At 40.7% G+C, this 19,763-nt stretch overlaps 1 protein-coding gene across 6 annotated transcripts in view; it reads right to left on the reverse strand.

Moving 5' to 3' along the window:
• UBE2D2 (ubiquitin conjugating enzyme E2 D2) overlaps positions 1 to 14,398 on the reverse strand; it is a 109,479-nt gene extending 95,081 nt beyond the window's left edge. For 2 of the 6 annotated variants that reach the window (XM_079144001.1, XM_079143997.1), the window contains exon 1: positions 5,087 to 5,225. In XM_079144001.1, the coding sequence (XP_079000127.1) occupies positions 5,087 to 5,110 (24 nt within the window). In that variant the 5' untranslated portion in view covers positions 5,111 to 5,225. Of the gene's footprint in view, positions 1 to 5,086; positions 5,229 to 14,181 lie in introns of those variants that run through there. The other 4 variants (XM_079143999.1, XM_079143998.1, XM_079143996.1 and 1 more) reach the window with 4 other exon arrangements.
• Positions 14,399 to 19,763: the final 5,365 nt, after the last annotated feature.

The following is a 19,763-nucleotide window of genomic DNA, read 5'->3' on the forward strand; positions in this document are numbered from 1 at the left end:
GCAGCTGCACATGCATGACAAGCACATGCATTACCTAGTTGCCTTTATTGTTCTTGCTCACTTTGGTTACAGCCATCCGAGTTTTAAATCTTTAACTAAAAACTTCATTTTTTTGTTTCAGAAGCCTTAAAAGAAGCCAGTTTAAAAAAAAAAAAATCTTGAACACAAAACAGAATAATATATGAGGTGATTTTTTTAAGCTATGCATACCAAATGCTAACCATAGCTAGAAGGGCACCATTAGGATATCATTAAAATGTACATGACACTATTACTATTAAAAAAGAAGCTTGCTGGGTATGGTGGCACCCACCTGTAATCCCAGCAACTCAGGAGGCTGAGGCAGGAGGACTACAAATTCAAGACCAGCCTCAACAACTTACAGAGGCCCTAAGCAACTTGGTGAGACCTTGTTTCAAAAATAGCTGGAGATATGACTGTGATAAAGCACCTCTGAGTTCAATCCCCAGCACCAATTAAAAAACAAACAAACAAACAAACTTTCAGTATCCAAAGTTTGGTCAGTCTTCAACTCCTCAAAGATCAAGATACTGAGCCTTTAACCTTCCTAAAAAATAGAGAAATTAACTCTGTCCATCAATATTACGGCACTTACAAAAGAGCCTCCTCCTGCATCTGAATAACAAAAGGAAAAAGAAAAAACAGGAAGCAAGTCAAAAAGTTCTCTGATCTGCCAGAGACCACACAATTCACAGAACACATGAACCCTCTTCACTCAGAGCCTACTGGATCTTATTTTAGACACAATTTTAATAAGCTCTGTGATCTGGTTTCTTAGCCCACAACAGATGAGATGCAGCCAACTGGAAAAGGGCTGGGGGTGGTGCTTCAAGAGGCAGGCACTCAAAGCATCAAAATCAAAGCTGAAGACCTATATGTCAGCAGACAACTTCAAAACATAGCAGACCAGGGACATTTGGTATAGATACAAAAGCCCCAGAGTTATCTCAATCTTTGCCAGAACTACACTGTATGTTCATAATGACCCTCTGATATATTCTGCTTAAAGCATAGGCTTGGCGACCTTAAATAGTATCTCAAAATAAAGTCCATCAAAAGCTTTTTCCAAAAACAACATGGCATTTTCTCAGCGTGCGTGTGCGCGCGCGCACACACACACACACACACACACACACACACACACACACACACACACCATTTACAGACTGCCAAATTCAGATACAAATAGTGTCCCTCTGTCAAAGAAACAAGATACTAAATTCCTAAAGATGCCATGTCAAATGTGGTTTTTCTTAGAAAATTTTATTGGAATCCAGATGCAGTAGTTCATGACATCTAAATTTGAAAGGACAGTTAAGTAGAATTATTATTTCAGAGAATGGTAATTGAGAAAGTTCAAGACTAAGATCAATATAAGACAAGCAAGTCACTGGCCACAGAGGCACATAACTGTAATCCCAGCAACTCACAAGTCTGAGACGGTGGATCACAAGTTCAAGACCAACCTAAGAAATTCAGCAAGGCCCTCATCAAGTTGGCAAGACCTTGTCTCTAAACAAAATATGAAAAGGTCTGGGGACATAACTCTGGTAAAGCACTTCTGAGTTCAACTCCCAGTAACCGCGCCCCCCCCAAAAAAAGCAAGTGTCTTGCAGATTCCATTACAGATACACTACTAGGACTAAGGATAAGATGGGACTACTCTTATCTGTATCTGGCATGCCAGCCACTCAACCTAAAATGGGTATCATATGAAAAGTAAAAACTTATCTCCATTTTGTTTTCACCATCTTTTGAGTGTTATACCAAAAATAACTTTCATTTTTCTAATCTCTGGCCTCAGAGAAGTCATACTTTGAAGAAGACTTTAGTGTAAAAACTAGGGAGAAAAAGGAATAATGGTTTTAAAAGTTCAAATTATCATCAGGAATGGTGGCGCATGACAGTGATCCCAGTAACTTGGGAGACTAAGGCAGAGAGATGGCAAGTTTGAGGCCATCCTCAGTAGCAAGGCCCTGAAAAACTTAAGAGAGACCCTGGCTCAAAAAAATAAAAATAAAAAGGGCTGGGGATGTGGGTCAGTGGTTAAACACTTGTGGTACCAAAAAAAAAAAAAAAGAAAAAAAAAATCATCAATCTATCATTTCATTTCATCTATCATTTCATTTCATTATTATTAAAAATTTTATGGGCCAGGTGAGGTGGCTCAGGAGGCTGAGGCAGGAGGATCAAGAGTTCAAAAGCCAGCCTCGCAAGCACAAGGCTCTGGGTTCAATCCCCAGAATCACAAAAAAAAAAAAAAAAGTCAGCCTCAGCAAAAGTGAGGTGCTAAGCACCTCAGTAAGACCCTGTCTCAATAAAACACAACAGGGCTGGGGATGTGACTAAGTGGTCAAGTGCCCGAGTTCAATCCCCAGAATCAAAAAAAAAAAAAAAAAAAAAAAGGTTTTTGGTGGGGGTATTATGGCTCAGTGGTAGAGCATTTGCCTAGCATACGAGGCACATATTTGATTCCCAACACCACACAAAACTAAATAAACAAAATAGTCATTGTGTCCATCTGCAACTAAAAACATTTTTAAAATTTTTATAAGGATATTTTAGAGAATATATTCCTTAAAAAGATGCAGTGACTCATGCCAGACATGTTGGGGCACACCTATAATCCCAGAGACCCAGAAGGTCAAGGCAGGAGGATTCTAAATTCGAGGCCAGTCTCAACAATTTAGACAGACCCTGTCTCAAAATTTAAAAAAAATTTAAAAAAAGGGCTGAGGCTATATCTCAGTGGTAAAGTTCCCTGGATTCAATCCCCAGGACCAAAAAGAAAAGAAAAAAACGTAGCTGGGCCCTGTGGCACATGCCTATAAACCCCAGCAACTGAGGAGGCTGATGGAGAAGGAGTGCAAGTTTGTGGCCAGCCTTAGCAACTTAGTGAGGCCCTGTCTCAAAATAAAAAATAAAAAAAAGAGCTGGAAATGTAGCTGTGACAAACCATCCCTGGATTCAATCTCCAGCACTGAAAAGGGGGGGGGGGGTGGATTTAGTAACTCAGAAGAAACCACGATTCGTGATCTGGAAGTTATCACGTATCATACTTGGTTGTGGAACAGCACAATCTTCTACAGGTATAAACCAAGTGGCAACGTCCCAATTAGACTCTATAAGGACTTGGTAACTCCTAAACACCTCAAAAATACATATTTTTTTTTACTTGGATGATTATCCCTCATTGTGCTCCTGCACCTTAAATGACTCTGTAAGAAACCTTTATTTAAGGTTCATATTTTTTTAACAAATACTCTGCTTTATTTTAATATAAGATTTTTTTGTCTAAAGTCTGCCCTTTTTTGTTTGTAAGTGAAGCCAAAAATGTAGCTAAGAAGCTAAACTGAAAGCATATGATAAGACTCATTCTACATTAAAAATGTAATTCATTAAGAATGAAATGAAACTAGACAGGAGAGTTGGTACATGCCTCCCAGCTACTCCAGAGAATGAGGCAGGAGAATCACAAGTTCTAGGCCAGTCCAGGCAACTCAGCAGACCCTGTCTCAAAATAAAAAAGAACAAGGGATGGGAATGTAGCTCAATGGTACAGTGGCCAGGGATTCAACTCTCAGTATAATAGCAACAAAAATGAAATGAGAACCAAGTACTAAACTGAGGTGTTTTAATTGACAATCTGCATTCTAACTTGGTTTAAGGCAAAATGAAAAATGGTTCTCTTCCTCCTGCATTCCCACCAAATTGTTCAGAATGGATAATCTCCAGACCTACTTCTTACTAAGCAGCTAAAGGTTTAATTTAGTCAATCTGAGTAGCCAAGCCAAACACATAACAAAAACCACCAGTGGTGCCTCCCCAATACAAGAATAAAACATCACAGTAAGTGGCACTAAAAAGGTTACTATAGCCAGGCATGGTGGCACTGTAATCCCATTCACTCCCGGAGGCTGAGGCAGGAGGCTTACAAATTGTAGGACAGCTTCAGCAGTTTAAGGAGGCCCTAAACAACTTAGACTATCTCAAAGTAATTAAATAAAAAGGGGTGGGAATGTGTCTCAATAATAAAGTGCCCCTGGGTTCAATCCCCAGTACCCAAAAAATAAAGTAAAATAAAGGTTACAATATTAGAGAAAGAACCCTAAATTTCCAGACAAGTCCATACTCTTGATGCAGTATCAGGAAAACCTCCTTATCCATAACTAAAAAAATAATCTTTCATTTCAAAGAGCAAATTCGTTCTCATCAAAAATCAAAAGGGTCTCCCTGAACAAACAGCACCTAATTTCTCTGTTAAGTTCATTTTGTAAATAGACGGTGAAAGACACCTCATATACAATTTCTCCAATGGTTTTCAATGTTCAGTTTCTGAACTGGCTCCTAATCTCGCTAATTTAACAGGTTTTCTATAAGATCCAATCTTGCAAAACTGAAGTGATAGTTTCTGACTACATATGGCAGCCTCAAGGAATAAATAGCTTCTCCCTCTATTTCCCTCCTCTTTCCTAAGAGTCACGTTTTTTTCCTTCTGAACTTCCTACTTTAGCACTTTCTGTACTCACTCGTCAGGTGGACCGAAGCATACAGTCACCCAAAGAGGTAAGTGAACTCAAGAAACAGTTGTGGATCGGGCAATACGGCTTCCTCTGTCAGGCCAAGAGAGGGTCCCTGCACCCAGGCAGTTCTCCGAAGGGAGCCAAGGCGAAGATGGGTCGAGGAGCCCTTTCGACCTCTGTCTATGAGAACTCCCAACGCCCTCACAGCACCCAACCCCTAGTCTGGCTGGACAATGGCCTGGAGCGCAGCCGTCCCAGGATGGAGAGAGACCCGGGGACTGCATACCACGCGGGCCCGGAAAGGCGGACTGGAGGAACGCTAAGAAGGGGAGGCCCTCCGGCCTAAGCACGGGCCGCGCGCCGGGGCCTCCACGGGCGCCATCACTGGGAGTGGGGTGTGAAGGCCGGCCCGCGGGCCAGCGCCGGCAGCGAGAACCTGAGGCCGCGAGGCCGGCGGAGGCGACGGCGCGAAGTGCAGGCCTCAGCCTGCTCGGCAAGTCCGCCCAGCGGCCCATCCCCGCATTCGACCTCAGGACGCTTACCTTGTGGATCCTCTTCAGAGCCATGGTGGGAGGTGGTGGCGGTGGCGGCAGCCCCCGGGGCGGGGGCGGGGGCGGGGGCGGGGGAGGGTTGGGGAAGGGGCCTGAGGCCGCCTCGGCAGTCGCGGGTCGGCCGAAGGAGATGGGGAGTTCGGAAGCGCGGGTCCGGCAAGACGGGCAGAGGGCCGGGGCCCACTCAGCTTCTGGGCCTGCCGCAGCGGTCACCGCATCACCCGGCGGCGGCCCCTTTATGCGCTGCCGCCCCAGCCACCGCCGCCGCCGCCGCCGTAGCTGCCTCTTCCTCCCAGGCTCAGAGCCTCCTCAGCCGCGTGGATCCCTCCGCCGGGAGCAAGAGCCCGAGCCTCAGGCTCAGCAGGCGCCTCTCGATCGGACAGCGGGAGGAATTGCCTGCTTTCCTGCCTGCTGCAGGTGGACCAAGGGACGCGCGGGCGGGCGGGCGGGCGGCGCCGCCGGGGTGGGGCCGCCGGAGCGCGGGGTGGGCCCAGGCCGAGGGGCAGGTCGGGAGGCGCGGGGATTGGCGGGCCAGCGAGTGAGGGCCGGGCCGCGCCGGCGGCGGAGGGATACGGTCCGCCCCTGTGAGTACCTTACGCACCGTCGCTGTCGCTGCCACGGCCGCCACGGCCCTGGGGATGACGCCGCGAAGCGCTGGGATGAGATCTCGCGAGAGTTGAGGCGCAAGCGGGTTCTAGATGCCGTGGCGCCAGGACCCTTTAGTTTCCTGTTTCTGATACCTCTCGTGCTTTCCTCGAAGATAAATAAAGGTTTAAAGGCCCACGTTTTCCACGTCGCTTGATCGTCCCCGAACTAGTCCCGGGAGGAGGCATTTAATCCCATTGCAACGTCCCCGAAGGAGGAAGGGACTTATCCAAGGTCACACAGCTCTTTAGTGGCAGAACTAGGACTTTTCTAAAGCCGCGAGTCTTGTCAGGTGCCTTTCCAGAAACTGGTGGTAGTCTGGACACCCGCCGGAATGAGGTTCCTCGAGCGTGGGCGGGCAGCCCTGAGATTGGCCCTGACAATCTTGTTCTGTTCTCAGCCACTGACATGTCCGCCTTAAGAGAGGTGCCCCTGGGCTTGGTAAATTGATACAAAAAAGCACTTCACCAATTACCTCGGGGGAGGGGGGCGGGGGCAAACAACGATACAGTGTGTGCTCCAGTAGTTAAAAAATAGTTGCAGATCATCAGGAGTATCTATTGATAAGCAAACCTGGAATATATGTAGTTGTTTCTTAGAATGTAGGGAACAGCTAATTCACTGAGCACATACGTGCTCACCAGAACTAGGCCATCCCCACTACTTTTTATTTTTTTTATTCTGAGACATGGTCTCACTAAATTGCTGAAGCTGGCTTGGAACTTGTGATCCTCCGATCCTCAGCCTCCCAAGCCGCTGAGATCATAGGCAAACATCGCTGCGCAAAACACCACCTACATTTTTAAATCCACCACCCACCCCCGCCCCTTGCCCAAGTTTTCTCTTCTTCCCTCTACATCTGGAAAGGACCTTGCAGATCATTGTTTCGTACTCCTGAATTTAGAAAAGAAAAAAACTAGAGCCCAACTAAGGAAAGGATCTTGACAAAGTCACAGTAGGTGAGTGTCAAGGTTTATACTGTCTCATATACTGAATAGAGAAGGGTTGACCATTAGGGCAGAGCCACTGTGGAACCAACGGGGAAAATTATAGTCAGTCACCCAGTTTGAGGTCGTGCATCAGGAGGAGGAGCATTCTGTAGTCCCAGATCTGAAATGCGATAGAAGAGATACAAAAATGCCTCTGAAATATGAGAGAAGATGTACAAATATAGCGAGATATAGACATAGATACATGTAATGTATATGTAATATATCTATATCTGGTTTTTGTTTATTTGTAATGGGATTGAACTCAGAGGTGCTTTACCACTAAGTTACATCCCCAGTCCTTTTTATTTTTTACCTTGAGACAAGGTCTCACTAAATTGTTGAGTATGACCTCAGACCTGTGATCTTCCTGCCTCAGCCTCTCAAGTTGCTGAAACTACAGGCCTATGCCACTGCAACAGGCCACTGGTCAGATTTTTAAAATGTTTTTCTCAATAACTTTTTTGTATTAAAATACCAATATATATTTATTGCAAGAAACAGATAATTGGCTGGGGATGTGAACACTTAGTATGTTCTTGGCCCTGGGTTGAATCCCCAGCACTAAAAAAAAAATAAAATGTGGGAGATATCCTGTATTTTATCTTTATCCACTTTCAAAAGTGCTTCTTTAGGATAAACTAGAAATTAAATTGCTGCATAAAAGTTATGCAGATTTTTGCATCTATATTCATGGTTTAAGATATCTTGTAATATCTTTTATCAGGTTCTCATATCAAAGTTATTCTGCCCTTAAAAATTGGTTGGGAAGTATCCCCTTCTCTATGTTCTGAAAGAGTTTGTATAGGATTTTTTTTTTTATCTTTCCTCAGTTAAATATTTAATAGAATTCACCAGTGAAGCCACCAGGCCCTGGAGTTGTCCCCACCACCCTTGTAGTAGGGATTGAACCCAGGGCTAGGAAAGTGCTCTACCACTGAGCTACATCCCCAGCCCTTGGCCCTGGAGTTTTCTTTGGGGAGTTTAATAGTAAATTCTGTTTATTACTAAGTATGGGGATATTTAGATTTTCTTTTTCTTCTTGTGTTAGTGTTAGTATGATAATTTGTGTATTTTAAGGACTTTGCTCATTTCATTCAAGTCATAGAATTTATTAGAATAAAGATATATAAAGATTTATAATACCCTTATTTTTCCTTGTACTATCTGTTGCAACTATAATGGTGTCCCTTTTTCCTGACATTGGTAATGTGTGTTTTCTCTCCTTTTTTTTTTGGTGATAAATCTAGCATAGGATTTATCAACTTACATAATTCTTCCAGCTGGTAGGGATATAGCTTAGTGGTAGAGCACTTGCCCAGCCTGCAAAAAATAAAATAATAACTGGGTATGGTGGTACATGCTGGTAATCCCAGTGCAGTGACTCCAGAGGTTGAGGCAGGAGGATCAAGAGGTCAAAGAGTTCAAAGCCAGCCTCACAAAAGCAAAGTACTAAGCAACTCAGTGAGACCTTGTCTCTAAACAAAATACAAAACAGGGCTGGGAATGTGGCTCAGTGCTTTGGTGCCCCAGTTCAATCCCCAACACCACAAAAAATAAAATAATAATTATTTCTCAAAAAGAAAAAAAAAAAAGGGTTCAAATCCCCAGCACCGCAAAAAAAGAGAAGAAAAAAAAAAGCTTTTTTTGTTGTTGTTGTTTGTACTAAAGATTGAACTACTCAGAAGCACTTAACTACTGAGCCACATCCCCAACTCTTTTTACTTTTTATTCTGAGACAGGATCTTTATAAGTTGCTTAGGACCTCGTTAAGTTGCTGTGATTGGCTTTGAACTTGTGTTCCTCCTGCCTCAGCCTCCCAAGTCACATAAATTGATGAGGGCCTCACTAAATTGCTAGGCTGACCTTGAACCATACTCAGCAAGAACAGTTTGTGCCCTTGTTATTTTCTCTATTGTGCAACTCATTTTCTATTTTATTGATTTCTGCCCTTATTATTTTCTTTTTACCAACTTTGGATTTAATTTTTTCCTTTCTTTTTGAAGTAGGAGCTTAAATCACTAACTTTATATTTTTCCTGGGTTTTTGTTTATTTCTTTGTGTGCTGGGGATTGAATCCAGGGACTTACACATACTAAGCATGTGCTGTACCACTGAGCTGCTCCCCTCAGCCCCACACTTTTCCTTTTTTCTAATAAAAGTACTTCTTGCCCCGGACAAGATCACACCTGTAATCCCAGCAACTTGGTAGGCTGAGGCAGGAAGATGGCAAGTTCAAGGCCAACTTTAGCAACTTAGCAAGCCCCTCAGAAACTTAGTGAGCCCTGTCTCAAACTAAAAAGTTAAAAGGGCTGGGGATATAGCTAAGTAGTAAAGTACCCCTGGTTTCAATGCCAAGCACCAAAAATCCCCAGTACAAAAAAAAATAATAATAATATAAAGTATTAAAAGCATGCTATTTTTGTTGTATCCCCCTAGTTTGATATGTTGTGTTTTCATTTTGTTTCAGCTCAGTTTTTTGTTTATGTTTTGTTTGCAGTGCTGGGGTCTAATCCAGGGTCTCAGACATAGTAGGTAAGCCCTCTACCATTGAGCTGCATCACCTAATTTTCTTATTACCTTTATGATTTATTCTTTGATCAATGTTCATTTTCAAGTATTTTGGAATTTATTAGTCATCAGGGAAATACAAATTAAAACCCCAACAAGATATCATTTGACACTCTCTAGAATAGCTAAAAGAAACAGCATTGACAACAATAGTAGTGACAAGAATGCACAGTAATTGGAACTCTCATATATTGCCAATGGGAGTATAAAATGACATAACCAGTTTGGAAAACTGGAAATTTTTATAAAATTAAACATGCCCATATGAACTAGCAACTGTACTTTTTTTTTTTTTTTTTTTTTTTGGTACTGGGGATTGAACCCAGCTGATCTATATCCCCAGCCCAGCAACTGTACTCTTAAGTAGTTACTGAAGAAAAGTAACTTGTATACAAAAGACTTGTATACAAATATTCATAGCAGCTTTACTCATATGTTGCCCAAAACTAGAGACAGCCCAAATGCCCATCAATGGGAGAATGGAATAGCCCACTGTGATACAGTTATACAATGGAATACCACTCAACAACAACAAAAAGGACACATAATTGGACTAGGGATTGTAGTTTAGTAGTAGAGTGCTTGTCTAGCATGCACTCAATAGCATGCATGAATCTCAAAATAAATTATATTAAGCAAAGAAGCAAGACACAGAAGAATATGGATTGTATGATTCCATTAATATGAAACCCCAAAATAGACAAAAACTATTTGGTGTTGAACTCAGGAAGTGGTTGCCATTGTTGGGGAAGTGATTTACCAAGAAAGGAATTAAGGAAATTTTCTGGGGTAATGTAAACGTATTATATATATATTGTTTTGGGTGGAAGTTACACACAGCTATACAATTGTCAAAATTTATGGAACTGAATGTCAAAGGTCTGTACATTTATTGTATGTAAGTTGCATATATACATAGAAACAATATTATAAACAATATTATAAATTTGTAAAAATTGTGTATATTTTCTTACATAATAAATTTCTCCTTGGGATGATTTTTCCTCCCACTCACCCTTCATGGATCTTACAGCCCTTGGTTCACCTTCCATTATTATTCTAAAATTGTGAGCACACTCCATATTCTTGGAGTGTGTTGTTGTTGTTATTTGTTTATTTGTTTTGGTACTGGGAATTGATCTAGGGGCACTTAACCCCTTGAATATATCCCAAACCTTTTTTATTTGTTTATTTTTTCATATTTTATAGTTGCTGATGGACCTTTATTTTATTTATTTATTTATTTATTTATTTATTTATTTATATGCAGTGCTGAGAATAGAACCCAGTGCCTCAGACATGCTAGGCAAGCACTCTGCCACTGAGTTACAAACCCAGCCCCCTTATTTATTTATTTATTTTTGTATTTCAAGACAGTTTCTCACTAAATTGCTTAGGACCTTGCTAAATTCCTGAGGTTGGCTTTGAATTTACAATCCTCCTGCCTCAGCCTCCCAAGCGCCACTGAGATTACAGGCATGTACCACTATACCGGACCATGTGGTATTTTTTTTTTTTTTTAAGGTATGGTTTTAATCTTAAAATGTAAGAATGTCCCTAAATAGTCCAGACTGTGTAAATTGATACTACTATTAGAGGCTGTCTATCAGAGCTTACCTAGTAGCAGCTAATCTGTTTCCTTGAAAAAATGAACATTGTGAGTCTGAAGCTGCTTATTTTTTCATGGTAGAAAATCAGAACAGTGGTTTATTGAAGGAATTGTACTTGACTTTACATTGTTTGTGTACAGCCACCCTCTCTTGTTATATAGCTTGATTCGGGAAGTGTTCTGCCTTCCAGCATTTATTCTTTTGTTGGAGTCTGGTGCTATATTCATGCCTACTACATAGAAATTTCTAAGAAATCAAGTTTGGTGTGGTGATGCACACCTGTAAACCCATCAACTCAGGAGGCTAAGGCAGAAGAATTGCAAGTTTGAGGCTAGCATCAGCAATTTAGGGAGACCCTGTCTCAAAATAAAAAGGGACTAAGGAGCCAGAGGAGGTGGCACACACGTGTAGTCCCAGGGATTTGGGAGATTGAGGTAGGAAGATAGCAAGTTCAAAGCCAGTCTCAGCAACTTAGCAAAGCCCTAAGCAACTCAGTGAAACCCTGTTTCTTAAAAAAAAAAAAAAAAAAATGGACTGGGGATGTGACTCAGTGGTTGAGTGCCCCTGGGTTCAATTCCCAGTGCCAAAAAACAAAAAAAGGGACCAGGATGCAGCTTGATGGTAGAGTATCACTGCTAATAGCACCCTAGTAGAGCAATTCTCAGTACCACAAAAAAAGAAAGAAAGAAATGACACTGGCTTTACCACCTAAGTCTTATATATACTTCCTTAAATTTGTTGCAGTCTGATTTTAGCCTAAAAGTCACCTCTGTCAGGAAGCTTTCCCTGACCAGTAACCACTAACCTTGACCAGTTAGGTGCCCATGGTTGGAGTCCTTCCATCAGAGATTGATCACACTTGATTATAATTGTCAAACAACTGTTTCATTCAAGAGACTGTCAGTTTCTAGAGGGCAGAGATGTTTTCTCTATGGTTTCTCTTTTAATCCCCAATGCCTAGCATCTCAAAGACAATTATTGAATGAAATCATGAATGACTAGTTGAATAATGAGCAGGTCAGGGAAAATCCCTTTACCCTCACAGGCTGTAGAATGGTATGGTATGGTTTTAATCTTAAAATGTAAGAATGTATGGTTCATACATTCTTCTACCATGTATGGTAGAAGGGTTCAGAATCCAATAGGAAGTAGAAAGATCATTCCTGCTTTGTCCTTGGAGACAATGACAGGATAACATTGTGCTAAGTGAAGTCCCTTTGTGAAAAGGTCAAAAAGAAGAAGATGGCTGTGCATATTTGTGCTTCTTCCCATACTGAGGTCAGTGGTGCCAAATGTAATGTGGTTCAGTGATAAAGTGGCTTAGAACCAGGGCTCTGAAGTCAGTGGGTTCAAGTCCTACTCTGCTATTTGCTCATAGTGTGAAGTTTGGGTGTTATTTGACTTTTTAAATTTGGTTTTTCCCATCAGTAAAAAAAGAGATAACTGTTAGTACTTTCATAGGATTGTGAAGTTAAATAACAAAAGCTCTGTATAAAATTCCTGGCCTGAAGAAAGTATTCAATAAATATTATCAGTGATGATGGTGATGGTTTTCTGAGAAAAATAGGATTATAAAAAAAGACTAGTTCCACATGGGCATGGCACATACCTATAATTCCAGCAACTTGGGAGACTGAAGTAAGAGGATCACTCATTTAAAGCAGCCTCAGCAACTTAGTGAGAACCTGTCTCTAAATAAAAAGATTTGGGGCCTGTCATGGTGGCACATACCTGTAATTCCAGCGACTCACAAGGTCAAAGAATCTTGGGTTCAAAGCCAGCCTCAGCAAAAGTGAGGCACTAAGCAACTCAGTGAGACCTTGTCTCTAAATAAAATACATAATAGGGCTGGGAATTGGCTTAGTGATTGCGTTCCCTGAGTTCAATCCCTGGTACCCAAAAATAAAAAATAAAAATATAAAACCTGTGAACCTGATTTACCTAACTGTAAAAACAGCTTACATAATAATATGGACAAGTCATATATTTATCAGGTGTCAGAGAGTAATTTGTAAAGATAAGAGCAGAAACAAACTTAGTCTTCCAGAGTTTGGGACCCTTGAGGAGGAGTTAGGGGAGTTGCCCAGGAAGGACAGAGGAGGTTCTAACAACAGTGAGGCAGCCAGCCAAATAAATTCCCTATTTCTGAGAAATTGGTGGTTTTTATATTCCATAGCTAAAAAGCCTTAGCCTCTTCACTGCTAGAAGGATAAAGATCCAGAATTCAAAACCCATTGTCTTCAGTAGAAAACAAAATGTGTAATATAACTGTATTTGTGTTACCAATAACGTATAGAGCTATGCAACATAGATGATATATGTGCTATATATAGAGAGAAACATCTGTCTTTGGTAGTTATCTGAGAAGGAATTATGAAGAACTTTTGCTGTCTAAATCATACATTTCTGAAATCTTAAATGTTTTACACTGAGCATGTGTTACTCCTGTATATACAAAGAAAAAAATTCAAATCTGTTAATATGTAATAGTAAAAACATTGGAGCAAGTGTAGTATTATGCACTTGTAATCCCAGCTACTCAGGAGTCTGAGGCATGAGGATTACCTGAGCCCACCAGTTCTAAACAGTGTGGGCAACATAGCCAGAGTTTATCTGGGGGGCGGAACAAAAACTTCATGAAAGTGTAAATGTTTGTGTTAGAATGTGCATAGAAAAAGGGTTGGGCAAATGAATATCCAATTTTTAACAGTGGTTACTTTAACCTGTGGAATTGTGTGGAGAAAGTGAGGGAAGGTTCTTTCACTTTTTGCTTAGCATTCTCCTACATTATTTAATTTCAGATAATAAACATGATTTGCTTTTGTTAACAACAACAAAAAAAAATTAGAAAAGAAATAATATTTTATGGAGTTGCGTAAATCACGCCATTGATTTCGAGGATCTTCCTGTTGCCTGCCTTCCATCTCACTGGGAAAAAAAAAAAAAAGGAAGTGAAAGGATACTAACGCCTTTGGGCAAATTGTGCCTAATGCAGATAATGGGATTGCTGATTCCTCTTTAATTTACATGAAGGAAATTGAACTTTTGGGTTGAAGTCGATCTTGTTTAAAAGACAAACTTACTGCTCTGGGCCCACGACCTTGATTTGGCAGCACTGCGTGAGCCTTATCACTCTTTAAACGTCTATTTTTACCGATGGCCCAGAAGCATTCCTTAAAAAAAGTCCTTGTTGCAATAGAAGCTAGCCAGTAGGAAACAGGCACAAGGAGCCTGAAAGGCGGGGGCTGGTTTTGAGCAGAAGCTAAGCCACCTGTGAGAAAGCTGCTGGTACCGCCAGGATCGTCCCCCAAGAACCTTCAACTCTGTCCAGTCCCCGGTGTCGCCGCCACATCTGCTGCAACCCTTCTGAGATGTAGGACTTGGACCAACTGCGACAGCGTCCTTGCTCTGCTGCCAGCCCCACATGCAACCTAGGATCCAAGCGGAATTAGAGAAGATTGGTTCCAAAGCAGTCAGGCATGACAAGAGAGAAACATAAAATGGGGCGGGGAAAGGGTGACATCCTAATAGAGGCTGCAGCGCACTTTGCAGAGCTTTAAACGTTGATAAGAATAATGTCACCAATATAAGGTAACCTAGGTCCACCATTAGGATACAAAGGAGGGGATGCCTCACTAACTTTAACCTTTTTCTGTTTCCCCCAAATGAAAAAAGTAACATGTTTGTTGTAAACTATTCAAACAATACAGAAATGTATAAAACTGAAAATTAAAGCCCCTTTGTCTAATTTTACTTTTTCAGAAATAACCTTAGCAAATGGTGTGTCTCTAAATAATTTTTAAAAATTTTTCCTGATAGTGTAGATTGAACCGAGGGGCATTTTACCCCTGAACTACAACCGCAGTCCTTTTTATTTTTTTATTTTGAGACAAGGTCTCACTAAATTGCCAAGGATCTCTCTAAATTGCTGAGGCTAGCCTATGATTGTGACCCCCTGCTTCAACCTCCAGAGTAGCTGGGATTATAGGCTAGCTACCCTTCCCTGTCCAAACGTTTAAATGCAAAATATATATATTTTGTATTTTTAATCTATCTCTCTGTGTGTGTATATATATATATAATTATATACATATTATATATAAAATTAACTGTATGTCACAACCATTAAGAATATAGGTTACCTCTGAAAATCAAACCTTAACCTTTCATAGGTTTCCTCAAAGGTGAAATGTGATAATAATAACTGTCATTTAAAATTTTTTAACAGTGGATTCAGACCATATCTAAAATTCTGTAAACATACTTTTAAAACTTGTTTGGGAGTTATATTTATAGGTTCATAGAAAGTAGCAAAAATAGTAGAGTTCCTGTGTTCCCTTCCTCCATTTTCTCCTAGTGATTACATCTTATATAATTATAGAACAATATCAAAATCAGGAAATTGTTGTTTGACTAATGTGTATATATAGTTTTATGTCATTTTATCACATGTGCAGATTCCTGTAACCACCACCAAAATCAAAATGTAGAACCAGGCATGGTGGCACACACCTGTAACCCCAGTGACCAGAGGCTGAGACATGAGGATAGCAGGGTCAAAACCAGCCTTAGCACATGGCATTGTGGCAAATGGCTATAATCCCAGCTACTCAGGAGGCGGAGGCAAGAGAATGATGAGTTCAAAGCCAGCCTGAGCAACGGTGAGGGACTAAGCAACTCAGTGAGACCCTGCCTCTAAATAAAATACAAAATAGGGCTGAGGATGTGGCTCAGTGGTTCAGTGTCCCTGAGTTCAATCTCTGGTATCAAAAAAAATAAAGACTGGGGATGCAGCTCTGTAGTTAAGTGCCCCTGGATTCACTTCCCAGTACCAAAAAGAAAACAACAACAAAAAACCAGCCTCAGCAACCTAGCAAAGCCCTAAGCAACTTACCAAGACTCTGAGTCAAAATAAAAAATTTTAAAAAGGGGTGGGGATATGATTCAGGGGTTAAGCATTCGTGTGTTCAATCCCCGTTACCAAAAAAAAAAAAAAAAAAAGAACTATTCTCTCACCACAAAGACCTACTTCATGTCACCTCTTTATAATCTCACACACACACACATTCTGGGCTGGGGGTGTAGCTCAATGATAAAGCACTTGCCTAGCTTGCCTGAGACCCTAAATTCAATCTCCAGAAACACACACACCACAAAAGGAAAAAACAACGACAAAACAAAAAACTATACCTTGGAAATACAAGAAGCAAAATCTAAATTATGAGAAACTACATGACAACACAGTTACTTTGGCAAATAAGTTACAAACAAGCATCCCACATACACACACAGGGAAGAAACCTATAAATCTAAAGATATATAAGAATCCACACAGGGTTGGTGTGTAACTTAGTGGTAGAGCACTTACCTAGCATGCACAAGGCCCTAGGTTTGATCCAGCACCACAGGAAAAAACAAAGAACCCACACAAACTCATACACAAATATTCATAGCAGCATTGTTCACAATAGGCAAAAGTGGAAACCACACAAATGTTCACCAACTGATGGATGGCAAACAAAATGTTATATAATATTCCATTTACATCCAAGTATTCTGCATCCTCAGATTTAACCAGAGATCATAAATATTCAGGTGGGAAGGTTTGCATCTGTAGTGAACTCGTATAGATTTTTTCTTGTTAATTACATAGCATTTACATTGTATTCATTATTATAAATAATCTAGACATGATTTAAAGTATATTGGAAGATACATGTAGATTATATGCAAATACTATGCCATTTTATATAAGGGACCTGAGCATTTTATAAAAGGGACCTGTGGATTTTGGTATATGTGGTGGTTCTGGAACCAATACCCAATGGATACCAAGGGATAATTGTATATCTATATAATGGACTATTATTCAGAACTAAAAAAGAAAAAAAAATGAAGTACTAATGCATGCCACAACATAACAGGTGAACCTTTAAAAAATGCTAAGTAAGTTGAGCACAGTGGTACATGCCTATAATCCCAGCAAATCAGGAGGCTGAGGCAGGAGGATTGCAAGTTTGAGACCAACCTCAGCAATTTAGCAAGGCCCTAATCAATTTAGCAACACCCTGTCTTAAAATTTAAAAAAAAGTGTGTGTGTGTGGGGGGGGGGGGGTGCTGGGGATGTGACTCAATGGTAAAGTGCCCCTGGGTTCAATCCGCAGTTCAAAACAAGAAAAACAAACACTTAAAGCCAAGTGTGGTGACACATACCTGTAATCCCAGCTACTTGGAGCCTGAGGCAGGAAGATCTCAAGTTTGAGCAACTATCTCAAAATTTAAAAAAAAAGGAGAAGATGGTTGGGAATGTAGCTCAGTGGTAGAGCACTTACCTACCATGGGCAAGACCTTCGGTTCAATTTTATCAGCACTGCAAAAAAAAAAAAAAAGTTTTTCAAGAAGCATATCAATCACAATTTATGGACCCTATTCATATTCTAATTCAAACAAACTGTTAAACATGAAATTATTTCTACAGTTGGAAATTTGAAAACTGACTAGATCTTTGAGAATAGTATGGATTTTTTGCCTTTTTGTTGTTGTTGTTGTTGTTGTTTTTGGTACTATTGAGCCACATCCCCAGCCCTTTTTATGTTTTATTTTGAGACAGGGTCTCACTAAATTGCTCGGGCCTGGCTAAATTACTGAGGCTGGCCTTGAACTCATGATCCTCTTGCCTCAACCTCCCAAATCACTAGGATTACAGGAGTGCACCACCAAGCCCAGCCCCAGCCCTCTTTTAAATTTTATTTTTGAAACAGGGTCTTGCTGAATATCACAGGCTGGCCTCCAAAAACTTGTGATCTTTGTGTATTAGCCTCCCAAGTAGCTGATCAAGGATTTATTTTTTAAGTGTGATAATACTACTGTAGTTATTATGTTTTACAGAGGAAATGGTAATGATGGCTGAGATTTTCTTCAATATAATAAGAGAAGTGAGTGAAAATATAAATGAAACAAGACTGCCTATGAACTAGCAGTTTATTATTTTATTTTGTTCTGTTTTTTGTTTTGTGGTAGTAGGGTTTGAACCAGGGGCGCCTTACCACTAAACTACATCCCCAGTCCTTTTTATTTTCTATTTTAATTAATTAATTAATTAACTTGGTACTAGGAATTGAGTCCAGGATTTCTTTACCAGTAAGGTACATCCTCAGTCTTTTTTATGTCTTATTTTGAGACAGAGTCTTGCTAATTTGCTGAAGCTGGCCTGGAATTTGTGGTCTTCCTGCCTCAGCCTCCCAAGTCTCCAGGATTACAGGTCTACATCACAGCATATGCCTTTATTTTTTATTTTTGAGGCAGGATCTTTGTGCATGTGTGTGTTGTTGTTGTTATTATATTTATTATTATTATTATTTTGGGACAGGGTCTCATTAAGTTGCTGAGGGCCTTGATAAATTGCTGACACTGGCCTCGAACTTTCTCTTTCTTTCTTTCTTTCTTTTTTTTTTTTTTGGTACCAGGCATTGAACGCAAAGGTGCTTAACCACTGATCCACAACTCCACCCCTCTTTTATATTTTATTTTGAGACAGGGTGTCTCTAGTTGCTTAGAGCCTCACAAAGTTGCTCAGGCTTTGAATTTGCAATCCTCCTGACTCAGCCTCCTGAGCCACAGGGATTACAGGTGTGTGTCACTGCACTCAGCTACTTCTTTTAACATCTTTGTTGAAGTATGATTTACAGTTCATCAAATTCACTCATTTTAAAGTGTATAAGTTAATAATTTTTTGTATAGAGTTGTTCAACAATCACTGCAAACCAATTTTAGAATATTTTTCATCACATCAGTAAGAAACTGTGCCCCTTTTAAAAGTTATTTTAATTTCCAACTCTGTGCCCTTTTATGATCATTCCCCATGTTCCTCATGCGACGGATGAGAAAAATGAAGCTGAAGGAGGTTTAGCAACATGCTCAAGACCACAGAGCTAGGAAGTGGTATGGCTAGACCACTGTGCTACACTCTCCAGACCCCCCACCCCCATTTTGTAAGCAAGTCTGTTGACTTCAGGTATATTGGGGAACGAAGTGGAGAAGGAAGGAGGGGGAAAATGCCCACCCAATGAATACTTAATGTTGGGAAATAGAATAGAGATTCTGAATCCTACCGTTTCACTAAAATGGAGGGTTGACCTTACCAAGTCTTTCAGTTTCTTGTCATTCTTTCAAGTTCCTGAGCACTTAACAACATCTGCAACAATGTCTGGCATATACTCTGTATTGAATGATCTATCAATAATTATTTGTCCAAATAATGAACAAATGAATGGGCATCTACTATGTTCAAAGCATCCGACCTGGGTCTTAGGATACAGTGAATGAGGTTGATGTAAAGGTGCTTATGGTCAAGCAGACAGAGACAAATACATAGGAAATTATAATCCTGTGGGATAAACCCCATAGCAAGAGCAAAAAAATCATTTTTCTCTTAGTTTTTTTCCTTTTAATCCTTCCACCACCTAATGAGGTGGGTACTATTTTTATTTTACAGATGAGAAAACAGTCTCCAGGGCTGGGGATATAGCTCAGTTGGTAGAGTGCTTGCCTAGCATGCACAAGGCCCCTGGTTCAATCCCCAGCACCACAGAAAACAGTCTCCAGATGAGGAAACAGAATCTTTGGTAGAGGTAGGTACAGAGGGCCATGAAGCACAAAAGAGGGGTCCTAATCCAGGTTGGGAGGTTTAGAGGAGGGGTGTTGGAGAGAACAAAATCTCATTAGAACTTGAGTTACAGGTAGGAGATTTTCAGATCTGGTGAGGAAGAGGCTGCCCCTCCAGGCCCAAGGAACAGTATGCATAAAGGTTATGTCTCTCCTCTGCACTGAGGTCCACAGTTCAAAAGTACCAAG

This window comes from Sciurus vulgaris, assembly GCF_902686455.1.
Source record: "Sciurus vulgaris genome assembly, chromosome: 6".
NCBI lineage: Eukaryota > Metazoa > Chordata > Mammalia > Rodentia > Sciuridae > Sciurus > Sciurus vulgaris.